Source organism: Chlorocebus sabaeus, chromosome 13, assembly GCF_047675955.1.
Source record: "Chlorocebus sabaeus isolate Y175 chromosome 13, mChlSab1.0.hap1, whole genome shotgun sequence".
Lineage (NCBI taxonomy): Eukaryota > Metazoa > Chordata > Mammalia > Primates > Cercopithecidae > Chlorocebus > Chlorocebus sabaeus.
In genome coordinates this window covers 53,795,784-53,813,625 of record NC_132916.1, presented here as the reverse complement: position 1 = coordinate 53,813,625, position 17,842 = coordinate 53,795,784, and the positions used below count along the sequence as shown (strand labels likewise).

The following is a 17,842-nucleotide window of genomic DNA, read 5'->3' as shown; positions in this document are numbered from 1 at the left end:
TAGTGATTTTTTAGCAATTTGCTGAAAGTGAACCAAAATCACTATCAGAGAAGACCTTGGCATTGAGAAAATTTAATATCTGAGGCAGGCTATAAGTACCATTGACATCATAAGAAGATCAAAGCGAACAAGAAATCAAGATCTGACTGGAATTCATGAGTAGAACTGAATAGTGTGTTATCCCTGGCAGATAAGCATATCCAATTCTGATGGGGCTGAATTAGTAGTCAAAGTGACTATATGTAGTTTACTTCATTTTTATTTCATAAACGCTTTATAGCTTGGCCCTATGGCTGAATTATGGCTAGTTTAATTCCTAATAAATCAGTTTTGTTTAAAATCACAATTGAGGCTGAGTGCAGTGGCTCATGCCTGTAATCCCAGCACTTTGGGAGGCTGAGGTGGGTGGATCCCAAGGTCAGGAGATCGAGACCATCCTGGCCAACATGGTGAAACCCCATCTTACTAAAAATACAAAATTAGCTGGCCATGGTGGCACGTGCCTGTAGTCCCAGCTACTCAGGAGGCTGAGGCAGGAGAATTGCTTGAACCCGGGAGGTGGAGGTTGCAGTGAGCCAAGATTGCGCCACTGTACTCCAGCCTGGGTGACAGAGCGAGACTTTATGTCAAAACAAAACAAAACAAAACAAAACACAATTGAATAATATCCCTCAGTTATTATTTAGAGAAGAGATGACTGAATATAAATGTAACGTGATTATTTGGTCACAGAATGAATTTCAGTCCTTGCTTAGGTAAGCCTGGTAAACAAAACAAAACAAAACAAAAAACAAACAAAAAAAACCCCAGGAGATTCCATGATTAGTGTGTTGAAAAGGGGGTTGTCAAAGTGTAGCAGACAGAGCCGGGTGTGGTGGATCATGCCTGTAATCCCAGCACTTTGGGAGGCCAAGGCGGGCGGATTATGAGGTCAAGAGATGGAGACAATCTTGGCCAACATGGTGAAGCCCTGTATCTACTAAAAATACAAAAACAACTACTAATGGTTTTGTATTTTTACAAAACCATTAGTAGTAGTCCCAGCTACTCAGGAGGCTGAGGCAGGAGAATTGCTTGAACCTGGGAGGCAGAGACTGCAGTGAGCCAAGATTGCGCCACTGCACTCCAGCCTGTCCACAGAGTGAGACTCCGTCTCAAAAAAAAAAAAAAAAAAAAAAAGAAAAAAAAAAAGTGATGCAGACAGAGCAGCAGCATTAAAATCTAACTGACCTGGTGAAGCTCTACTTGAGAACTCCAAGTCTAAGAGAGCAGCCATTTTAAAACTGAGTATCTAATGTCACTAGAAGTTACAACCAATCTATTGTATAGAATACATATCTAACAAATACAATTCTTGGAACAAAATGATGATGTTATACCAAATATGCCAGCAATTAATCCTACAGAGTAACTGCTATGGTTTGAATGTGTCCAACGAAATCCATGTGCTTGAAATTTAATCCTCAGTGCAACAGTGTTGGGAGGGGGCCCTTTTGGAAAGTGTTTTGGTCATGAGGGCTCTCTCCTCATGCATGAATTGATGCCACTGTTAAAAAGGCTTACAGGGGCGAGAGCTCGCTCTCTCTCTTGCTCTTCTGCCATGTGAAGACACAATGTTCCTTCTCTCCTGAGGATGTAGCATTCAAAGTGCCATCTTGGAAGCCAAAAAACAGGTCCCTAACCTGCCAGCGCCTTGATCTTGGATTTCCCAGTCTCTAGAACTGTGAGAATAAATTTCTTTTCTTTATAAATTACCCAGTCTGTGGTATTTTGTCACAGCAGCGCGAAGTGGATTAGACAGTAACCTATTGTCCAGCTCTCACACATTCATGTAGAAAATCCTCTTTGATTGTCTGCTCTCTGTTTTCTGGTTTTGAATATACTCTCAGAACCTGAAACATTCACTTAGCCCAAACTGTTGATAACCAGTACATAACTAGTAGTCTTTTCCTTTTGAATACTTTGTGTTTTGATTTTCAATAATAGGTATTTCTTTTAACCAACTTTAAATAGGTAAATCTAAATATTATATCTTTAGAAGAAATCAGGTAAATCAAAATACTATATTTCTAAAAGAAATCTTTGGGATATATCCCTCTTGTAAGAGGAAAGAAATTTCTGAAATTCAAACATCCTTTCAGAATGTTTGGCTCTATCAATTATTGTTATTTCTAATGCAGATCCTTAGTAAGACCTCTAAACAAAAATCACTAAGCATTAAGTATCTTTAAGGCATTTCAATAATACAACATTATTTACCAGTTAATCATCACGAACTCAAACATTATTGAGTATCCCGTTACTATATCTATTGGATTTTCACTGTATTTTCCATCCAGTAAGTAGGTCATTCATTTAAAGGAGTATCAGCCACTCAATTTCAGAATCAACAAACCCAGAGAAAGCTACTTTAAAATAAATATCTTTAATGTTTTGGTCATGTCAAGTATGTGTTAAGGTCGTATCCAGATATCCATATTTACAAATCAGAAAATGTAATATTCATTTACTATAAAACTCATTTGGAAAAAAATTGGCTACTTGCATATTTCTAATGTCTTACAAAAAATAAGGCATTGTGTTGTAGTTCCATTTGCAAAAGTGATTGGGAATTTCTTTGAAATGCGTGGACAATGATTCCTTTTTTTAACATTACTTTTGTACCTTTCTTTTTTTCTTTTCTTTCCTTTTTTTTCTTTTTCTTTTTCTTTTTTTTTTTTTTTTTGAGACGGGGATTCTATTTGTCACCCAGGCTGGAGTGCCATGGTGTGAATATGGCTCACTGCAACCTCATCTTCCGGAGCAAGTGATCCTCCCACCTCAGCCCCCCAAGTAGCTGGCACTATAGGCATGCACCACTATGCTCAGGTAATTTTTCAATTTTTTGTAGAGATGTGGTTTTGTGACATTGCCCAGGCTGGTCCCAAACTCCTGAGTTCATGAAATCTGCCCGCCTTGGCCTCCCAAAGTGTTGGGATTACAGGCATGAGCCACCATGCCCAGCCTATACCTTTCTTTTATTTTGTACTTTAAGACAGGTTTTATATGCTTACATGTCCAAATTTCACCCTTTTGTGAGGAGGGGAAAAGCACTCAGAAATCTTTACAATGAAGAAATAATAAAAAAGTCTAGATTTATCTACTTGATGACTAAGTCAGAAAATGTGGCTAAATGTGAGATTCACAAAATAATATTTACTCTTATTGCTTCTTCCAAGTTAACATTGCAAAATATAAGAGTGGTACATCACGTTCTTCTTTTCTCTTGCCACAGCTATAGTTGGGTCCTTCATTCTTCTTTCTTTCATCTACCCCACAAATTGCTTCTGGATTTATATTTAAAAAGCACAGTTCTGATTACACTGTGTTCCATGCTCAAAGCTTTCAGCTTATCCTCTCCAGTGAGGCTTATCCCAAGTACAAGTGTTGTTAAATGAAACTGCTTAACTGATTATTGAAGGCCTGACAAGACCTGGCCTCTATTGGCCTTTCTGGTTATGTGTTTCCTTTATCAATTACTCTGGGCAAACTGGACTTCTTTTTCTTAAACGGACCGTAAAACTTCCTTCTCCCTCTGCCTTGCTTTAAGTCATTCCCTCTTTTCAGAATACTCTCCCCGTTCCCTGACTCTACCTCCAACTCCCCAGCACTGTCCCACCTCAATGCCTGGCTCAAATCCTTCCCTTCAGGAAATCTTCAGGGCCTACTAGAAGTGATTGTTCCTTCTAGAATTTTTATGTCACTTCTCAAGGCTTCTATAATGTGGTAAAACATTCTGCATTATGTGACAAGGTATGTGTACATATCTTATTTTCCCCACTATTTTATAAACTTTGTGAGTGAAAGAACTCCTTTATTCATCCTTGTATAACTTACAGAAAGTAACACTGAACATAGTAGAGGTTTTTTCCATGTTGGCTAAATCTTAGATAAAACTTCAAACCTTGAAGTAACATCTGGTTTCTTTTAACCTTCTGCTTTACATACATAATGATCACCTGTCAACGATACTGCCTGGCTTTCATATTCTAGCTGAATATATGTTTTCTCAGATCCTTTCACTGATTTATTACTCTGGTCTTATGTAATATCATCTTCACTAATCTTTCTGTTGTTTTCTTTTTTCTTTTTCTTTTTTTTTTTTTGAGACGGAGTCTCGCTGTCTCCCAGGCTATAGTGCAGTGGCGCGATCTCGGCTCACTGCAAGCTCTGCCTCCCGGGTTCACGCCATTCTCCTGCCTCAGCCTCCCGAGTAGCTGGGACTACAGGCACCCACCTCCACGCCCGGCTATTTTTTTGTATTTTTAGTAGAGACGGGGTTTCACTGTGTTAGCCAGGATGGTCTCGATCTCCTGACCTTGTGATCCACCCGCCTCGGCCTCCCAAAGTGCTGGGATTACAGGCGTGAGCCACCGCGCCCGGCCCTTTTTGTTGTTTTCTAAGTTTTTTTCAGGCAGTCATGAATTCCTTTTCAATGTTCACCTTGAACTTACTGTCTTGGCATTGTTTAGAAGTGTTAGATGTGAATAAAGAGGAAAAAGAATATGCTGTTACTGGAGCATCATATTCTTAAATACTACAAAAATATAAATCGATGGACTAAGAAAGGGCTTTTCTGATCATCCTAGCTCCACAGTTGTTAAAAAAACAGAATTTTTGAGAGGGAAGACTAAGGTATCTAACAAGGTTTGAGTTCAAGCCTGAAAACAAGAAAACTGTCCTTTCTTTCTTTCTTCCTCCCCTCCCCTCCACTCCCTTTCCTTCCTTCTTTGACTAAAGTTTCACATTGGCACTTAACAACTCTGCCCTGGCTCATTAGCATGCTACCTTCTAGAAAGCTCTGTCTCTATCCTAGTAAACTTCAAATTGGGTAAATAAAGAGCAAAATTTTGAGACAAATCAGCTATTTCCTATCTACTCCAAAACAAAAAATAAATGTAAAAATTATAACCAAAGCCATTTTTGTTGTTGTTTATATGAGACAAAAGAATATATATGTATAATGTTTGTTTCTTTTTGCTCTTATTCCGTATATTGTTCATTCCTGCAATAACCCCACTAGTTGGCCTTTTTTTGGTTTGTTTTTAGCAAGAGGAAGGTACTCTCATCCATGGCTTTTTATTATACAATAATAAGATTTTCTTTCTTGCTATTTGTATTATTCTATGCAAACAGTAATAGAATATACCAGAATTCTTAGTTCTACAATAATAAGTGGTGATTATTGTTCTCATGAAATGTCTTTTGCAATTTACAAACAAAACAAAACTAACCTCTCTCCCATTCCAACTCCTCCTACTCCAAATCGCTTCAGGTTAAAGGAAAAGAACCCAAGATCATTCATCGGGGAATCCTGGGGAAAGACATTCCCTCTAGGAATAATCCAACAATTACAATCAATTACTGATACTGACGATAAAAAGAACTTACAGAATTGGCTTGTTTCCGAGCTTGGTTTATCAATTCCTTTATCTCAGAGATGTTTTTCTTTAGATTATCCTCAAGTTCCTTGATGGGTTTGAGTTTATCTATTAGCCGGTCAGCTTCCTGTTCTAGATTTTTGACAGTGGCATCTGCGTCGGCAACTGCATAGAACAAAATTAGTGTGCACGTATGTGCATGCACACACGTGCACACACAGAATTAGAATAGCAGTATGCTTAACCAAACAATTTCTTCTTATTAATGCGACAAAGCATGGCCATAACAGCTAAAGCAAAATGTGTGATGCCAAATGTGAATATTTTAGTTGAGACTAAAGCAGGCCAGGGGAGCAGATGTTAGGATAGAGGGCCACCACTTTTGCTTTGTGATTAAGGTAAAAATTAGCATTGAAGGTAGATAATATGAAGAACTTAATTCAATGCTTAATTTCTAACTTCAGCCAAAAAGTTAACCTTTACAGAATAGAACTTTAGTCACAGAAGCAAGGAAATGAAAGCATCTTTAAAATGTCACCTAGTCTGTCCAAGCCAGAACTGTATTTAAATCAGGGTTTTTACACAAAATTGGTTCTCTTTCTTTTTCTCACCGTCTTTTTTTTTTGCACATCTTAAAGAGAGAAGCTATCAAAATGTCTTTTGAAGAACATTTTGATGTTGAAAAACCCTTAGACTGAAGGCCTATATTTAATTAAATCTTTCATGGTGCAGTTCAATTTCATTTTGAAGAATAGTTGATTATCCTGTGTTATATATTAGGTTGACCCATATTAAATAGCTGTTTTTGTAGGTTAAAAAAAAATAAAAGGTTACATATTGGCAATTTCAAAAGTTTCAACCCTAAAGTAGTTAGAGGTCATCACTGATCCACAGACTTTCAGTATGTGCTTTTCAAGGGAGGGCCTATGCCACGTGGTAAACCACTTATTCTATTGCTGGGATGCTTGCAGTCTCATCCACACTATGTCATTTATTATCTGATTCAGTGTGTATAGTTCAGCTTTCTGTATTGTGACTCTGATGAAAAAGTGAAACTGCTTAAAGTTCAAGGCTACACGCCGTGTTAGACTCTGAATGATCTGCTCTGTGGCTGACATACAACCACTGAGAACTAACCCTCAGGAAAGAATCACATGCGCTCAAAGGGAAGTAAATTATTATTTTTTTTAAAATTCGGTTTTGAAGTAGGTATTTTGAACTCATACTCATAAATATGACTTATATTGTTACTGGCATTTAAAAAGAATATAGGTCTATTATTAACTTTAACGAATAGCTGGGGCTTGCTATATCAAGAACTGAGCGCAGTATTTTATTCCTGAAGTGCGTGTTATCTGGAAAGAAGTGTTTGTTATGTCATCAAATAGATAGCATAAACACAGTGATCCCTTTATTTTGTATACTTTTAATAAACCGTTTGTTCATTTTGCCCTTCCTTTAATTCTCCACTGTTATTCTGACATTCTACAAATTATTCTAAAACTGAAGCAAAATGATTTAGATTTAGATTAATGAGAAACAGCAAAAGTAGTTAAACAAAGGCTACGTAGACTGAGGCAAATTACAGACCCCTTTATTCACAAGTTCTCAGAAGTTTTTGCCAAACGTTTCAAAATGGAACTTGGAAGTTCCTCTTCTCCCCTCTTTTTCCTCTATCCTCTGGAGCAGTTGAAGTTTTGCCAAGTAATCTCTTATGCGTTAAATTTCCTCCCTTGTCTAGTGATGCCTCTTTTAGAGCTTTGCCTATTTGTCCTTTATTTTTCTTGATGAAACCTGACAATCACTTAATTTCTAATCTATATTCCTAAGGACTCACCTCTTAGATTTATCAGGTCTATTATTTTCTGTCTTCAAATTCATTAATTTTTCAATCTTTTTCATTCTTTAAGTTAACTCTGCTTTTTCTAAGTCACCAAAGTGGATTCTTTAAAATTGTTATTTCAGTGATGGTTTAGTAACGTAGTTGCTCTCATTTTCCACTGAGGACACCCTTGGTCATATTTTTCAAATAGTGATAAATTAAATGTTGTTATTATTATTTTTGTAGCTATGTTTTTCAGTTTCATCTTGACTTTCAATTTAAACTATGGGATGTTTAAGAGAGAATATTTTGATAGCCCAGTAGTTGCTCATTTGTTAAGACTTAATTTTATTATGTGTTTCTCCAAATATAATTCTACAGAAGTTGAGAATAATTACATGGAGAGGAAAAAGTGAGCTTCGGGGCATAAAAACAACAACGATGTAGACCTAATCTATTTTAATCCTCTTGCAAATAAGTCATTTGTATGTCAGGGGGTGAATCTGTATTATCAGAGGCAGCATAATCTAGTTAATTCTATAGAGAAATTCAGTTTTCCACTTTTATGTGGCTATCATACAGATATTTCACTCATTTTTCCTTTTTGTAGAGATAGAGTCTTGCTATGTTTCCCAGGCTGGTCTCAAACTCCTGGCCTCAAGTGATCCTCCCACCTTGGCCTCCCAAAGTTCTGGGGTTAGAGTATGAGCCACTTCGCCTGACCAAACTTTTTATAACACTATTAAAAACATTTTATATCACCTTTATTCACATATGACCTTTTTATAAAGGAAGATTCCTTTTATATATCTACCATTAATACCGTGACAGTGGAAAGAACAGCTATGCAATGTTTAAAGCAAAACCAAAATATAGTACATGTAAAGCTGAAACTTTTTGCAACAGACAATGAAGCATGAGCGTCACTAAAAGGTATATAAGTAAACATATACATACTGATCTCTGCAGGCAATTTCACATGGAAGCAAAACAAAAAAAATTAGAAAATTCATGAGGAAGTATTTTCTATAAATATTACAAAGTAGTGACTATAAAAAATGGTATTTTTCATAACAGATACTAATTATAAATGCACCCCATTTTAACTCAAACAAATGTTATCAAATAAAAGTACACCAAATATATAATTTAGTGACCACTCTTTGTATTTTAAAAATTATTTCCACATTTTAGTACGATGAAAACAGACCCAATTTAATTAATATTTATAGATAATTAACTATTTCTCATAATAGAAGGTAGGATTAAAACAGAGATATTATGAAAGGCCACTACTAGTTGAGAATCAATCTAAAATAGAATGGGATTCTTTTGGAGGATGGTGCGCAGGACGAGGGAGAGGGTGAGGAAAAATCACTAATGGGTACTAGGCTTAATGCATGTGTGATGAAAAAAATAATCCATACAACAAACCCCTATGACACAGGTTTACCTAATAAACAAACCTGCACTTATGCCCCTGAACTTAAAATGAAAGTTAAAAATATATCTTCAATTATGAAATAAGCAGAAGAGATAGTAATATTTGATTAAAATTTTGCTTTCATTCATTTTTAGTGGGAATATTGTGATTTGGCATAAATCATAAGAAGTTATTATGGAATCTTTGAACTACAAGGCAAGCCATTTCTGGGCTTACATTAAAAAAATTTTAAAATGTTTTTATCTCCCCTTTTTCTCCCTGGCTCTGAAGTTTATGTTATATGTGTTTGTACTCTTCCTTGCTTATGAAGAAGTCATTTTAATAATGTCTGTTATATCATAGCATCCATAGGATTTGATTTGAGGCTAGGATGCTGAAATCAGGCTCCATTCCCCACTCAAACAGCATTTGAATTGTATGGCGTATAATACCAATTACAGTGCTTTTGTTTTTATACTCCAAATACTTTGACACCCCCCAAAAATGTTGGCATATAAAGAGGGCTTGTCTCTTGAAAGTGAAACACACAGATTACCCAAGCATCTCCTTTGGTGAAACCATGTAACAAGGGTACCAAGGTAACCCTTTTTTTTTTTGAGATAGCATCTCAATCTGCCACCCAGGCTGGAGTGTGGTGGCATGATCACAGCTCACTGTAGCCTCACCCTTCTGGGTTCAAGGGATTCTCCAGCCTCAGACTCCCAAGTGGCTGGGAATACAGGTGCAATGCCACTACCATGCCTGGCTATTTTTAAAATTTTTTGTAAAGATGGGGTCTTGCTATGATGCCCAGGCTGGTCTCGAATTTCTAGGCTCAAGTGATCCTCCCGCCTCAGCCTCCTAAAGTGCAAACATTACAGGTGTTAGCCACTGTACCTGGCCCAATATAGCTTTGTATCATTTGACAGAAAAGGAAAAATGTATTTAAAAATATTAATATTTTGACTATATTTAACTAATAATATAAATTATGATATTTTCTCTGAGGTTTTCTCAGTAAATCCTTAAGTCAATATAATTTGATACAATATATAAAAGATGTGAATAGTCTTTAGAAACTAGATAAATGCTTTATTTTTTTTCCTGGAAATGTGAAATAACTGGAATCTAAATAATAAAATATCAAGATTTTCAAATTTTAATGTATTTCAATTTGATATCATTTTCATACCCTGTTCTAACAAGTCTGCTAATGAACGTGCCCCCTAACCTCTATGTTCCATGACACTTCGCCAATTCTGAGGATATAATTACCCAAGTACAACTGTATTTTTAATTACACACACGGATTAAAAAGTGTTTGGCATCTCTATGCCTAATGTTAGGCACACCTTGAGAATTCCTAATCTCTTCTCGATTTGAAAAAATTCAGATGATGAAAGCACTGGGACAGAGCTGGAAGACTTGGATTCTAGCTTTGGAACTGCATGACACTCGATTCCTGAGGCCAATCTATGAAACTAGGAAGGCAGACTACACCACTGTGAGGGTCTTTTCCAACTGGAGCATTTACGAGTCTGGGATACTTTTACAGTGAGAGGAAATAAAAGACATCATCGCAGTGAAAAAGGAGATCTTACTGTTCTTGGAGGGATCTTTAACCACAGCATTCGTTTTGGCGACGCTGTCTGCTAGTTTATCGTAATTCTTCTTCAGGCCATCGAGGTTCTGGTGGAGCTCTTTAATCTGTGCCAGTACATCTTTAGCTGTGTCGTTGGCTTGTCTGGCTTTGTCCTTAACAGCTTGCAGTTTAGCAGCTGTGTCTGTCAGCAGATGAGGGTATGAAAAACAAAAGAAAGGGTGTGGAGTTAGTGGCTTAATCCATGCTTGTCAAAGTGAGGCTGCTGCTGGCTAATCTCAGGGACACATTTACAAAGAGAAAAGGCTGAACTTTGTCTCATTCAGGTGTAGCAAATGAAGCAAATTTTTTAGCTAAATTAAATTTTCTCAGGGACTTTTGCTATGAATACCTGATTAGCTCTTAAAGTAGTGAAGTGACTATTCTAAATGTTCATTGTTTAAGGTCATATTGTGATTTGCTGCTGAACTTATTAACGAGAAAAAATTTATCCACGTGAGCTTCATGAAAACGAGGCTTAAGATTTAATCTGCATTTCCAAAGTGGGGCAGGGGTCGGGGTGGGGGTTGGAGGGAAATTAACGTATTTTCATTTTAGGATAGAGAAACATCGTCAGGTATGTCAGGCCATGCATTTGTGTAATTATATTTGTTTTCAGCATTGGAAATTTTCTATGTACTTACTAAGGAAGAAGTGACATGAAAATCTGAAAAGTTACTCAGGTTTTTAAATGTTAAAAAAGTAAAAACCACTAGATTTTAATGTTAACTGTGTTGTATAAATATGTGCATTTGTCTCCTGATCCTAATTTGTATATTGTACCTGTAGATGACTACTAGTGTGTATAGGTTAGTGGTTAAGATCATAGGCTCTGAAATCAAACTGTGGGGTTTAAGTTTCCTATGTGCCAGTTTTAACAAAATGGCCTTTAGTATGCTGTGTCTATTTCTTACCTGTAAAGTGGGGATAATAACACTATCTTAACTGATGTTAAGTGTTAGTGCTAACTTATGTTAAGATAGTGTTATTACCATAACACTATCTATACTTATGTTATCTATATTCAATATGCTTATGTTAAGTGTATGTAATCCTCATACCAATTGATGTGAGCAAATGAAGCAAATTTTTTTGTTCCAATTGGTATGAGGATTACATACATACTTAACGTAAGTATATTAAGTACTCAATAAGTGTTTGTAATCTTTGCAGTTATTATATCATGCTTTAACAGTATAAAAATAGTAAAAGTAGTATCTTTAAAATAATGTGTGCTTTCAGGAACTAATAACATTCAAAAATTTCCAGCAGTTCTAATAGGTAGAAAGACATTACAGACATGGTTTGACCACTAATGTTTTTGAAAGTTGGAATAGCTACAGAAATTGAACTTTATCAAGAGAGGATGCAGTGGGCTCTCACCTATTACTGCAGGTACTTTAATAAACTGTGCCTTTGTGGTGCTACATCAGTATTTTAGAGAATAGTGTCTATGTGATTTATTCTATCTCACTAATACATGACTTCTTGGGCTGAAACACAGAAGACAATACAGTTGTCCCTCTTTGTCAGTGGGTTCTGTATCTGTAAATTCAACCAACCTTGGAGAGTTGGATATTTGGATATTTAGGGGGAAAAAATGGTTGTGTCTGTACTGAACATGGACGAACTTTTTTCTTGTCATTATTTCCTAAACAATACACTGTAAGAACTTACATAGCATTTACATTATGTTAGGTATTATAAATAATCTAGGGATTATTTAAAGGATATGGGAGGCTGCCTATGCATAGGTTGTATGCAAATACTATGTCATCTTATAAAATGGACTGGAGTATTCAAGAATTTTGATATCTGTGGGGGGGCCTGGAACCAATTGCCTGCCAATACTGAAGAATGAGTTTTATAATAATAAGATGTCTATAACTTCCTTTCTGTAACACATTCCTAAGGATACTGGCTAAAGGCAATAAAAGATAAAAAATACCATAATGCAAAGTATGGTTTAGTTTCTCATTCTCACAAAGAAGAATTCATAAGTAAGAAAACCAGTATCTAATTTCCAGATAATAGTACCAGAATAATCTTAGAAAAAATTGGTAAAAGTTAACAACAGTCTTCAAAATTTCAGGTCAACTGACACAGTTGGTAGTGTCCTGAATGTTTACCATTTGGAATAGCTGATAACTTTCCCAAAGTGTCATTCAAAGCTCTCAAGAGATCCCCATTTCTAGCATCAGCATTTTCTATCCTGGTTTTTAAGCCGTTTAGATGGTCTTCATTTTCTGTGAATAGAAAACAACAACAACAAAAGGATTAAGTTTTATCATCTCTGAACTTATACTTGGATGTGCGATTTCAGATTATTTTAATATAAAATTAATTAAAAGCAAGACAACGTATTTATTGGCATCTATACATAAATATATTTCCAATCACAAAAAATATGTGTTTTTATTATCATTGAATTATTGGATGCTTCTACATGTTGAACATTGACATTTTCTTCTTGGTATCTGATCTTTATCTGACTTAATTTGATATCTTCCTATAGAGAAAAAACCTCCAAAGAATTAGTTTTCTACTCCATTTGTAATTATGCCCTCTTGTTATCACTCCCATTGATTCCACTTATTTAAAAACTTTTATTACCAAAATGAATCATTGGATTAGATTTTCAAAATCTCAGATACTACTGTTTAGCGGAATCCTCCAACTTCAGTATAATAATATTTATTAATATTTATTTGGACTAAAATACAAATTAAAAAAATGGAAAAACAACTGTTAGCACATATCTGATAATAGTCATTTTTCTCATAAAGTAAACAATATTTTTACAAATTGGGCCCAATAAACTTTATATAGAATTTTTTCTCTTGCTACTTTAGCAATGTTATCTTTAATATTAAAAAATGTCATTTGCTAGAGATAATTTAATATTACATATATAAGTTTTCTAGCTTCTTTCCACTAGCTTTTTAATATTCTCTAAACTTTAGATTAATTTATATGGTAATAGTAACTAAGCAGTTTAAATCCTAGTACAACAATATAAAGAGCAAAATTTGAAATCATTAAGGGGAAAGAAAATAAAGATCCAATCTGTTGATATCAGTTTAGAAATCTTGCTCAGGTATGCATTAAACTGCAAATATATCTTAAGACTGAAATAGAGTTCATCTGTCTTCTTTTTCTTACATCATTTATTAGTGAAAATTCAAATGGAAAAAACAAAATATGAAAAATCCTATACTTCCCACAATACTATTTACCTCTCTTGACTGGATACAACAGATCATTTCTTAGGTAAATTTTTAATAGTTTACTATGCCATAAAAATTGTTTTTGGGACATGTATACCAATTGTTTAAATTAGCTCCACAGAAATGCAACATGTAAATACAAGACAGAGTCCCCAAGTAAGGAGGACCACTGAGAAAGGACCAAGAAGGAGAAGTTGTTCCAGTCCCTCCTGGATAGGATGGACCAGTATTTAGTAAGAGTAATGCCTGACAAGCATTGAGTGTGTATATTACACGCATTTAGTGTTCTTCAGTTTCAGTGGGTTGTTTTACTTAATCCTTACAATAGCATTGATGTATGATGTATATGATGATGTATATACTGTTACTATCTCCAATTTACAAATGAGGAAATTGAGACTTAGAGAATTTGAGTAAATTTCTTAAGCTTGCATGGTTAATAAATGGCAGTGGTGGTATTCAAATCCACTTAGTCTCATTCCATAAACAATGCTAACTACTGTATTCTACCAGGGATTGATAGTCAAAACCAGGGATTAGTAGAGCATTTTGGGTAGTAATGCTCCTCCCACCATCACCCTCAACCTTTTCTTCCTGTCCTCCTCCTTTCCTTTGTCTTCCTCTAATTTTCTCCTTTGTTGTCTTAAAAAAAATTGGTCACAGTTACAGAAATCAGAGAAGCCTCACCTAAGCAACATATATAACCAAATTGTAATTATTCAGAGTGGATTAGCATTGTCTACGTGCAAAAGTGGCAGGCAAATATGCAAAGTGTTCCATATTTTTAAGGATAATGAGGAAAATATAAGAATAGGTACTTCACAATAAAATAAACATACATAATCAATTATGAAATTCTTAGAAAGCACTTAACATTATCATAAAGAACTGTAAAACTAAGCAACAGTGAGATGTCATTTCTTATTTTTGAGATTGGGGAAAACTAAATGTATGATAATGCCAAGTGCTCACAAGAGTGCTAGTGGAAGTGCAAACTGATTCCACTGTTTGAAGAGCAAGTTAATAAGTTTATTAGAATTTTAAATAGACATGTATTTGGTTTGGCAATTTTACTGACAGAAATTTACCCTACAATATACCTGTAAAAGATTTATCTTTGGGGATACTCATTAGCTCTTCTTTTGTAATAAAAAAAGGAGGGGGGAATGAAAATACCCTAATAAGATTAAAGTACTGTTTATATCAACATAGCACGTTCATACAATGGTACATGTGCAATCTATAAAAAGAAGTAGATGAGTGGATGTGGACGTGAAATAAATCTTAAGACCTTTCCATGAAAATAAGCAAGATGCACCATATATACGCTGACACATATACAAGCATTTGGGATGGTAGGGGCTGGTGGGAGCTGGGTAGAGAAGAACATGCCAAAAACCTTTACAGTACTTAATAGTGAGCAGAAACTGGGAAAGAAGGAGGCAGTTAATAGTGCCGTGAGGGGCAATGTACTAAAACTTCTCATTTTATAGCTGGTTGTGCTGGCTAAATTGCTTTCTGTGTGCATATATTTCTGTTTTTCAATTTTTTAAAAAAGGTAAACCACCTAAATGGGGAAGAATGTTATTTGCTATCTTCATGTTATTTGCCAACACCAAGACTGATTTTCATCACTTTCCTGGTACCCAGAGAAGGCAGGTGGGAGAGAATATGCCCCATATAATAGAGCTAGAGCAGTCTTGATTTGATTGTGTGCACACCCCTCTCAGAGGCTGTGCATGCGGCTCATTAGAGGAGCTGTGCAGGCCACGGGCAGCTGGAGAACTATCCACATCTTTATTGACCTGCAGCTGTGAAGAATAGCAAAGGGAAAGGTGGATAGATGGTGTCTGGATGTGAAGAAGAGTACTGGGCATATTAATTAATGATCCACTCCATTTCGTATAAAGAGTTTTATAGGCAGACACCTTAAACCTCTGTTATACTACAGATTATACTAATATAAGCACATAACATTGTTTAAAGTGTCTGTTGTTAAATTCCAAGCCAAAGACCTGACATCACTGAAAAACAAAGCGTAAAATATTCCAGCAAAGCATGGCTCTAAAACATCAATATGTCTATTTCAGTCACTAATACATTATTATTTTCAATTCTAATCCCACAAAATATACTTTCCAAGTAATTGAATTTTTTCCTGTGCCAATCACAATTCATCTTTCCTACAACACTTCTGTTATTTTTACTGTTTATACTAAAATGAGATCGTTGGATAGGCTACCGAAAGCATATTCTCTGAAATAAAGCCAGTCTGATTATGACTTTGATATCTATACAAATTCTTTGAGAATAAAGGGCTGCTCTTTTGATATTCACTTAAAAGTCTTCAACACTTCAGAAAATGTAACTGTAGAAATTTCATTTCTTAGCTTCTTGATTGGATTTAATTTTTAACATAATGGAGCATTCAAATGTTCTGACAAGCAAGATATTCACATATGGTGAAAAACAGCATTAATTTGAAGGGCGTCCCTGGGTTTATACCACTTTCTGCATTCTGATAGCAAAATACTGGCTGAACAATTGGGCCAATTATTCAGAAGACTCACCTGAAGAATATTTTTACTGCTGCCTCTCAAGTTCTAAAGCACTAATTTTGATTCTCTGCAATTTTTTTGTACTAGCAAGTTACAGTGTGTATATTCCAACCTTGTTCTGATTTTTAAAAAATATTTCAGCTGCTTGACTCTGATCCTTATTAATTTGCCCTTTCTTACACTGATCTCTTTTTCCTAAAGTAGTTTCTGGAATTTCTTGAACTACGTCTAAACATTTTGTAGCTTTGATGATAGAATTAGATGAGTAGAAGCTATTCAGAGAAGAATTGCAGATTTCAAAATGGAACTTACAAAATAATAGCGGGGAAAACCTAGAAAAATAAGCACTCCAAGGCTGAGTTTAGCCAAAAGACAGAGGAGGCATAATGTATCTGTAACTAAAATGTAAGAAAGAACTCCTGTGGTTCAGTTTGGATTGTAACAAGGGTAAAGAAACAGATTTATCGATAGTTAAAAGAAAATCCAACTGAATTTTTTACTAGTGATTTTTGGAGAATAAAAAGAAGATCTAATTTATAATCCATAGTTACATTTCTAGATTCCCTCTCCTTATTCCTTCAGCTCTCATACCCAATAACAGAAGCCTAGTCATTCTATTTTCTCTCTAAAGATCACATCCACCAAAACTCAAAGGCTCCACACACATACCTCTTTAATTCTGGTTCTCCCTTTCTCATCTCCTCCTCATACAGTAGAAGAAAAATGTCCAAGAATTAGTTTGGCAAAGGCAGGACTCAAAATAAGGGAATGGAAGAAGCAGAGTAGCAAGGGTTGACTGGGAACACGCTGACAGTATAATTCTCTTTTGTCACATGCCCATTGAAATGGCACAAAATAGATGTATCCAGAATAAAATCGCAGGGCAGATTTGCAAGTCACTTGCATTAATAATGAGCTGTTACTCGTGTTTATCATGTTTCTACCATGATGCTAAATATAAATTAGGGCTTAGTTATATTAGAACTAACTATGTACGATCTCAAAATAAAGCTGCTACATATTATTTCTCTGAAATATAGTCTGGTACAATGAAATTATTATAGGACACAGAGTTGGAAGATGTGGGTTCAAATGTTATTTCTGTCCCTTTTACATGAGTCAAATAAAGACAATATCTTCCTTCATGTGACTGATATGAGAAATAAACTGGGAGAGGCATGAAAAAGTGCTGAATTTACCATAGGCAGTTAGTAAACTAAATACCAGGATGATTTCTATAAGTTTTAATGGGAACGTCTAATTTGACTATTCAAATTCCATCCAGTTGAGTTTCTCAAATGGAATTTTCATTTTTTATTAATATGAACAGGGCACAAATAAAAGCCCTGAAAGAATGCCCCATTCAAAGGGTGAAATTCATGGAAATGTGATGACTTTGGAAAGGACCTGGGATTACAGGCGTAAGCCACTGTGTTCAGATTTTGGCTTCTTGAGATTTCTAAAGACCCTGTCCCCTAAGTCAACCTAAAGACCCAGTGCAGGATCTTGAGACCAGGGTAGGAAAGAAGAGCACCCAAGTGAGGAAGAACAGAAGGTGAAATCTACAACTGTGTTTCTCTCCTAGGTCTCCAGCAAATTGATTTGATAAGGTTGCTACACCCAATCTTTGTACTTTTTAGAAAAATCCCTCCAATTCTCTGCATTATGCAGGCAATCACTGAGTTTGGTGACAATGACTCGGAATGGTATCATTTCCTGAAACTTTATACTTCTAGCCTTCTTTCAGGATTGT

At 35.5% G+C, this 17,842-nt stretch overlaps 1 protein-coding gene across 2 annotated transcripts in view; it reads right to left on the bottom strand.

Annotated features, from left to right (window-relative positions):
• LAMA2 (laminin subunit alpha 2) overlaps window positions 1-17,842 on the bottom strand; it is a 621,494-nt gene that overhangs the window by 64,416 nt on the left and 539,236 nt on the right. For both annotated transcript variants that reach the window (XM_073022454.1, XM_073022455.1), the window contains exons 42-44: window positions 12,434-12,550; window positions 10,267-10,449; window positions 5,431-5,585 (exon numbers count right to left, since the gene is read on the bottom strand). In XM_073022454.1, the coding sequence (XP_072878555.1) occupies window positions 5,431-5,585; window positions 10,267-10,449; window positions 12,434-12,550 (455 nt within the window). The remainder of the gene's footprint in view (window positions 1-5,430; window positions 5,586-10,266; window positions 10,450-12,433; window positions 12,551-17,842) is intronic.